This window comes from Stegastes partitus, unplaced genomic scaffold (assembly GCF_000690725.1).
Source record: "Stegastes partitus isolate 25-593 unplaced genomic scaffold, Stegastes_partitus-1.0.2 Scaffold614, whole genome shotgun sequence".
Taxonomy (NCBI): Eukaryota; Metazoa; Chordata; class Actinopteri; family Pomacentridae; genus Stegastes; species Stegastes partitus.
Window position 1 is genome coordinate 231,413 of NW_007578345.1, and position 7,977 is coordinate 239,389.

At 43.9% G+C, this 7,977-nt stretch overlaps 2 protein-coding genes across 2 annotated transcripts in view; both read left to right on the plus strand.

Annotated features, from left to right (window-relative positions):
- LOC103362902 (protein polybromo-1-like) overlaps positions 1–7,977 on the plus strand; it is a 16,112-nt gene that overhangs the window by 3,466 nt on the left and 4,669 nt on the right. Inside the window, exons 2-21 of the mRNA XM_008289429.1 lie at positions 465–614; positions 759–856; positions 960–1,107; positions 1,203–1,352; positions 2,595–2,711; positions 2,805–2,873; positions 2,963–3,061; positions 3,150–3,235; positions 3,324–3,409; positions 3,508–3,724; positions 4,104–4,245; positions 4,397–4,491; positions 4,599–4,878; positions 5,608–5,713; positions 5,811–6,450; positions 6,542–6,753; positions 6,866–7,051; positions 7,191–7,348; positions 7,431–7,682; positions 7,767–7,912. Coding sequence (XP_008287651.1) covers positions 474–614; positions 759–856; positions 960–1,107; positions 1,203–1,352; positions 2,595–2,711; positions 2,805–2,873; positions 2,963–3,061; positions 3,150–3,235; positions 3,324–3,409; positions 3,508–3,724; positions 4,104–4,245; positions 4,397–4,491; positions 4,599–4,878; positions 5,608–5,713; positions 5,811–6,450; positions 6,542–6,753; positions 6,866–7,051; positions 7,191–7,348; positions 7,431–7,682; positions 7,767–7,912 — 3,428 coding nt within the window. The 5' untranslated portion in view covers positions 465–473. The remainder of the gene's footprint in view (positions 1–464; positions 615–758; positions 857–959; positions 1,108–1,202; positions 1,353–2,594; positions 2,712–2,804; positions 2,874–2,962; positions 3,062–3,149; positions 3,236–3,323; positions 3,410–3,507; positions 3,725–4,103; positions 4,246–4,396; positions 4,492–4,598; positions 4,879–5,607; positions 5,714–5,810; positions 6,451–6,541; positions 6,754–6,865; positions 7,052–7,190; positions 7,349–7,430; positions 7,683–7,766; positions 7,913–7,977) is intronic.
- cse1l (CSE1 chromosome segregation 1-like (yeast)) overlaps positions 218–7,977 on the plus strand; it is a 22,580-nt gene continuing 14,820 nt past the window's right edge. The window contains exon 1 of the mRNA XM_008289428.1: positions 218–222. The gene's annotated coding sequence lies outside the window, so the exon portion shown is untranslated. The remainder of the gene's footprint in view (positions 223–7,977) is intronic.

A 7,977-nucleotide genomic window follows, 5' to 3' on the forward strand; every position in this document is an offset into this window, starting at 1 on the left:
TTTAAGAGGAGGTGATCTGTCAAGAAGGGGAAGAGACGATTTGTAAACCTTAAGCCAACTTTTTATGTTTCATTTATTAAACTACTTAAGGAGGACTGTGCGGCCGCTGTACCTTATCTGTGTAGGTTTGGGTAATTACATGACAAATAGTCAACCTGATGTTCGTCTATTTTGACTCCATGGGAGGCCACAGCAGACCTGCTATGATCAGCTGGCATTTCTGTGTGTTTTAGCAGGTATTGTTGTGAGAAATCTGCCTGAGCAATTGCACTTTAAGTGGCATGAAAAGCAACTTTATAAGTCGGTGTAACTCCGACTGAGCCCAGTGCTGAGCTGCTGAGATTTTACTCTCTTTAGCTTCTACGCTGTTTAGATACAACATAGAGTACAGCTCTGTTTATTCTCTACCATTATGTCATTATATTTTCCATGCCGTGTTTCTGAACTGAAATTTGTCTTGTCAGGGGTTCGTCATGGCCTTGAAAAGGAGAAGGGCGACATCCCCCTCTAGCAGTGTGAGTGGAGGAGATTTTGACGATAGCCAGACTTCATCGTTAGTGTCTTCAATTGGGAGAAAGAGGAGAAGGACCTCAAACATTCCAACTGTGGATCCTGTAATTTTACAAATTTCAGTCTCTGTTTTTTTTCTTTTTTTAAAAATCAACTGTGAGAATTATACTGCAGCACGGATTGATGAAGTAGTTGACGTGTGGAAGGATGTGGATGCTGTTTTTCAGTGTGTAATTCTTGCCTTGCAGATTGCGGTATGTCATGAACTGTACAACACAATCAGAGATTACAAGGATGACCAGGGCAGGATGTTGTGTGAGCTGTTCATCAGAGCTCCCAAACGAAGGTGAGGAGAGGATATGAGCATGTATTTACGTTCTCAAATTACTTTAATATCAATCACAAACATCAGACACAACAGAAAACGTACAAGTCTCCTGTCCTCGTAGGAATCAACCAGACTATTACCACGTGGTGTCTCAGCCCATTGACATGATGAAGATCCAGCAGAAATTAAAGATGGAGGAGTATGACGATGTTGAACAACTGACCAGTGACTTTCAGCTTTTATTCAACAACGCAAAAACGTATTACAAGGTAACAAATACACTCTAAAACTAAACTAAACCCATTAAAATGTGTGTCCATCTCTGTAAAGGACCGTAAAATGAATTTGTCTTGCTCGTATGCAGTCAGAAAGTCCTGAATACAGGGCAGCCTGTAAACTGTGGGACCTTTATCTGCGAACCAAGAATGAGTTTATTCAGCGGGGGGAGTACGATGAGGATGATGAAGATGGATACGACGCACAAGACAACCCCGGAGGATCCACTGAGGATGAGGTGACGTTTGTGGTTGTGATTCTTCATTAAGTTCATACGGATGATTAGGCTCAAACCAGTCACACTGATCTGTTGAACCAACTTACTTAATACGTGTGTCACAGTGTTTAATCAGCATCGGACGTGACATTCAAGGTATTGTCAGTACAGTGGCAGTGGGTTGTGTTATTGTCAACACCATTGTGAACTGTCACTTGTGCAAACTTCATCTTGGTTAGTATTCACAATATTAAAACATCCTGCGTAATAATTTGCAGTTCCTTCTGAAGGTCTCCTGTGGTACCGACCACCGAGACATGAGCAGCAGATCCTTTTAGACGAGTTTACTGCCGCCGGAATGAATGTGTGTGAGTGCCTAGAATGTCTTTGAGTGCAGAGAAAAGCGCTATATAAATCTGATCAGTTATTATTACTGATGCTCCTGGATTAAGATCTGGGGAATTTGGAGATCAACACCTTATGACTCTTTGTAATGCTCCTCAAAGTATTCCTGAACAGTTTTGCAGTGTGGCAGGTCACATCCTGCTAGAAGAGACCACTTCCATCAGGGAATACAGCTGCCATAAGGCGCCTAACTGGTCCGCAACAATATTTTAAAAGGTGATACATGTCAGAATAATGTCCAGGTGAATGCCAGGACCCAAAGTTTCTCAGCAGAACTTTGCTCAGAGCATCACGCTCCCCCTGCCGGCTTGTCTTCGTCCCACAATGCATCCTTTTGCCACCTCTTCCCCCACATGAATGACACACACACACACACACACACACCTGGCTGATGATGCAAAAAACCGTGTCTCATCAGACCAGAACATCTTTTTCTTCAGTTAAATGGTCTGGATGTGATAGGCTTTGGGCTACTGATCAGAAGGACCAGGATTTAAGCCCCAGCACTGCCAAGCTGCTACTGTTGGGCCTTTAGCAAGTCCTTTAACCCTGTCAGCTTCAGGGGCCTTCCCAGCCAGCTGGGATACGTGAAAATGGGAATGTCCCTTTGCACGATCAATAAAGTACATTAGAAAAACATTTAAACAACAGAAAACACTGAAGCACGATGAATTTTCCCACACCATTGACAGAGTTATTTCCTGTTATTTTAGGGAAAACTACTAATTCTCCATAGTTGTAGAGCTACAGACCTATTTATGTTTTGTATTGCAAATGTATGTACAGTCTAAAGTTTATATCACTATTGATGATGCTGTACTTTGCTGCCTAACCTGTGTGACGACTTGTTCATACCAGAGTGCGCCCACCTGTTTGAAAGAGGCCCTCGAGCAGCTCCTTGATGCTGTCGTGTCGTACACCGAGCCGACTGGTCGCCTGGTCAGCGAGCTGTTCCAGAAGCTTCCCTCCAAAATGGTATTACAGCTTTCAGTATGACTTAAAAGTTATTTTAAAAATGAGCGACTTTGCTTTGATTTATATTTTGTTTTTTTCTCTTTTCTCTCACAGCAATACCCGGATTATTACGCCATCATTAAGGAACCAATAGACCTGAAAATCATCGCTCAGAAGATTCAGGTACTCTGTTGTGATTTCTCTGTTTAATGCTGATTTTGTGTTTTACATTATTTTGTTCGTGAAATGTCAACAAATCCATTTGCGTTTAGTTGGGCCACTACAGGGGAGTCAATGCCATGGCTAAAGACATAGACCTGCTGGTCAAGAACGCCAAAACGTACAATGAGCCTGGATCTCAGGTGTTTAAGGTCAGTGTGGAACAGAAAACCAACAAACCTCACACTTTCCATCTGCAGTGTTTGACAAACCGACCAGTGACCTGCTCATGTTTTCCAGGATGCAAACACTATTAAAAAGATTTTTGCACAAAAGAAATCTGAGATGGAACACGGAGAGCCAATCAAGTCCAGCATTCGTATCAGGTACTCAGGAATTAACAGCTGGAATAATTTAGAGAGAATGTATGTCGACTTTTGACTGTGATTCTTTTTCTGTCTGTCTTTGTGTAAGGAATAGAAGGACAGCCCAGGGAGACCGCCTCTCAGCCATCACCATGGCTCTTCAGTATGAAAGCGATGAGGAAGGCATACTCTCTGGTACACATTTGCCTCATTTACAGACAGATATGTGCAATGACACCGCTCTGTACAATGTGCTGTTGTGTTTAAAGTCGGTCTCTGCCTGCGTTCCTCAGGGTCTGTCCACTACGATGAGGGGGAGTCTGAGGCCGAGAGCATGACCTCTAACATGGACATGAGTAATCCCATCTTCCAGCTGTATGAAGCCGTTCGAGGTGCCAGGAATAGTCAGGGCCAACTGATTTCTGAGCCTTTCCTGCAGCTGCCCTCGAGAAAAGACTACCCTGACTACTACCACCAGATCAGTCAGCCCATCTGCCTCCATCAGATCAAGTATGACAGAACTGGTAGTCTGTGTCCACGAGCACTCAACAACACTGATAATGATATCTGGCTCACACTTGGTGGTGTTAATACCTGAACTACACACAGCTTTAATATTTAAATCCATATTTGTGTAGTTCCTTTTTAATACGAGCCCATCAAGCAAAAGTCATCAGAATTTTTAAACATGACTCGGCTCGAAGTCCACTCTGCTTCTTCTTCACTTTTTCTCATCTGTCACTGTCGTCATTGTTGATTTGTTTTCTTTCATCAACATCTGTCTTTTTGTTTTTTTTGTGGGAAAATACGGCATCACACACACTCCCAGTGCAATACAGTTTCTCTGTGCCCTACTTCCCAAATGTGAGAGCCCGTAATTCCCCCACAGGAACAAGATGAAGAACAACGAGTATGAGAGCGTTGAGCACGTTGACTCGGATTTGACGCTGATGTTCGAGAACGCCAAACGCTATAACGTTCCTCATTCATCCATCTACAAGCGTGCGCTCAAGCTTCAACACATTCAGCAGGTCGGTGCCAGTCGCTTCTCGTAGTGTTCATGCATCATTTGCTTGGACATTTGCTGAGAACCTTTGGAAAAATCTGAATTTCCAGATTTTTAGCTTTATGGTATTTTGGAAAAAATATCGTAACAATGCAATTTATGTATCACCTGTCCAGATGAAGAGAAAGGAGCTTTTACAGAGAGATGATGACGACGGAGACAGCATGCTCTCCTCTGCCACGTCTGACACCAGTAGCACAAAAAGAAAAAGGTGCACTTTGTCACACACTCGTCAGCTCTCTGAAGTTGGTGGTTGTCTGTGTGTTGAAGGGGACCGTGTGTGTGACAGTTATTTGTTGGTTTGCATCTGGTTTATAGTCACAAGAAGAATACAAAGAAAAACCGAATGAAAGCTCTCTTAGCTGCTGTGACTGAGGCACGAGAAGCTGGAACTGGTCGAAGACTGTGTGACCTGTTCATGGTCAAGCCCTCGAAGAAGGACTACCCCGATTATTACAAGGTCATCCTGGAGCCAATGGACCTGAGGACCATTGAGCACAACATCCGCTCAGACAAGTACATGACTGAAGATTCAATGGTGGAGGACATGAAGCTGATGTTCCGCAATGCACGGCATTACAATGAGGAAGGTTCTCAGGTCAGATTCTGTTTGGTGCTTCACTGATGCTCTTTAGGGATTTCAGGTCCTTGTGCCCTAAAGAGCCCATATTGTGGGGTTTTCATTTCCATTAGTGTGTTATAGCTTTTTTGAGATGTGAAAAGTCTGCAAACTTAAAAAGCCAAATGCTCTTTCCACATGGAGGCTTGTAACACATTTGCATAACACCTGCTCAGTGACTAGTTTGGCCCCTAAACAAAGAATCTGCAGCGTCCCTGCAGTCTGTCACTATTTTCTCACTGGAGTCACTTCTGCTCCAGCTACATTCCTATACTCGAGGAGCTGGGGTTACAATATGTAACCAATGCTGCCTCATGTTCGTTGGACCGGCTAACCAGTCAGAGCAGACTGAGTTTTTTAGGAGGACGCCTGCAAGTGGCAGGAGCTAAAACGGAGCACTTTGGAAAGAGGATGAAAAAATGTGCTACAGCAATTGACAGTACAAACAAACAGTGTGATTTTTTTGTAACTTAAAGCACGTAAACATTCTAGCAGACATCAAAAATTAAAATTAGAACCTATAAATATGCACAGTATTGGCTCTTTAATGTTTCAGATTGCTGAATAAGCACATGTTTGTCTAAGTTGTTCAAGTTTGAGAAAGATTGACATTTCATTGTTGAAAGATGTGATCAAAAACGGAGTAAAATCTGCTTTGAAAGACAAACGTGGAGCCCCTCTTCATGATCCTGTTTGTGTTTTCTGTAGGTCTATAATGATGCAGACATCCTCGAGAAGATCATGAAAGATAGACGCAGGGATCTTGGGCCAGCAACAGATGACGATGACATGATGTCCCCAAAGTTGAAAATACGTATGCCATCGACATAACCAAATCTAAACAAGAAGTGAATGTCCGTCAAGAAACCGAGAATGACTGATTACTAGTAATAAACTTTATTTCATTGCAGGAAAGAACAGCATTACTCTGAAGAAGTCAAAGTACTTGACACCCTTACAGCAGAAGCTGAATGAGCTGTATGAAGCTGTCAAGAACTACACCGACAAGCGAGGCCGTCGCCTCAGTACAATCTTCTTGCGGCTGCCGTCTCGTGCCGAGCTGCCTGATTACTACATTGCCATCAAGAAACCTGTGGACATGGAGAAGATCAAGAGCCACATGTTGGCAAACAAGTACCAGGATGTGGACGCTCTGGTGGAAGACCTGGTGCTCATGTTCAACAACGCTTGCACTTACAACGAGCCCGAGTCTCTGATTTACCGCGATGCTCTGCTGCTGCACAGGGTGCTGCTAGAGACGAGACGGGACCTGGAGGGAGGAGAGGACGCCCATGTGCCCGACGTGCCCCGTCTCATCCAGGAACTTATCCGCAGCCTCTTTGTTTCTGTGCTCGGTCACCAAGACGACGAGGGGCGTTGCTACAGTGATTCACTGGCTGAGATCCCTGCTGTTGATCCTGCTAACTCTGACAAGCCACCGCTCAATTTTGAGATTATCAGAAAAAATGTGGATCGAGGGCGTTACAAAAGGTTGGATGTATTTCAGGACCACATGTTTGAAGTGCTGGAAAAGGCCAGGCGATTGAACAGGTGAGGTATAGTTAATGATTATGCACAAAATCAAATCACCGATTATTGTGTTTATAAAAAAAGTTTGTGTTACACCACGCGATCATTACAGGACCGACTCCGAGATCTTTGAAGATGCTGTGGAGCTGCAGCAGTTCTTCATCCGGATCAGAGATGAGCTGTGTAAGAACGGAGAGATCTTGATGTCCCCTGCACTCAGCTATACGTCTAAACATCTGCACAGTGATGTGGAAAAGGAGAAGAAAGAGAAGCTTCCCAAGGAGTTTGAGGAAGACAAAATCAAGAGAGAAGAGGAGAAAAGGGGTATTCTCTGAAACATTCGTTAAACCTCACAGAACATGAATATCCCACAGTACCATGCATGCATTCTTTCAGCATATTTCCTTGTTTTACTGAATATGTTGTCAATTCCCAGAAGCTGAGAAGAGGGAGGACCCTGTTGGAGGATCATGGCAGTCAAATCTTCAGCGCACATACAGCCAGGACTGCAGCTTCAAGGACAGCATGTACCACGTGGGAGACTATGTATATGTGGAGCCTGCAGAGCCGAACCTTCAGCCCCACATAATCTACATTGAACGCCTTTGGCAAGACGACACTGGTCAGTTCTTTAGCATGAGTCAGATTAGCAGATTATTCATATGCTTTGCCTGAAGGTTGATTTTTCAGGTTCAGTCATGCTGAGTTTTTATAAGACCAGATCTGATTTCATTCTGTTTTTCCACCTCTAACACACACAGGAGAGAAGTGGCTTTATGGCTGCTGGTTCTACAGGCCAAATGAAACGTTCCATCTGGCCACAAGAAAATTCTTGGAGAAGGAAGTTTTCAAGAGCGACTATTACAACAAAGCTCCTATCAGCAAAATTCTGGGCAAATGTGTGGTCATGTTTGTGAAGGTAAATGACTGCTTAAGGTTTTGTAACTGAGCATTAGCTTTGTGTGTACTGAGTGCCGACTAAACATTTTTGGTGGTTTAAGGAGTACTTCAAGCTTCATCCAGAAGGATTCAGAGCAGAGGATGTCTTTGTCTGTGAGTCACGCTACTCTGCCAAGTCCAAGTCCTTCAAGAAGATCAAGATGTGGACCATGCCGCTGAGCTCTGTCCGGTTTGTTCCCCGAGAGGTGCCCCTGCCTGTAGTCCGAGTGGCATCCATGTTTGCCACCAAACAAGAGGAGAAGCCACCAGAGACCGCAGATGAAAGCAAAATGACAGATGTTAATATAGACAAGGTAAATAGCCAGTTGATTATATTTGTTAAGAATTGACCATGTGCACAAAAGTCGCACTGTCAGCAAACTAATTTGTGTTTGCAGGAGAGGGAGGATGTCCCGATGGACATGAGCAACGGAGAGCCAGGGTGTCAGTACTATGAGCAGCTGTGCTACAACAACTTGTGGCTGAAAGTGGGAGACTGTGTCTACATTGGTTCCCATGGACTAGTGCGCCACCGAGTGGGCAGGTAGAGTAACTGCTTAGAGACGTACAGATGAGTGACAAATTAAAGGAAAAAGCAGTGAGGGGATC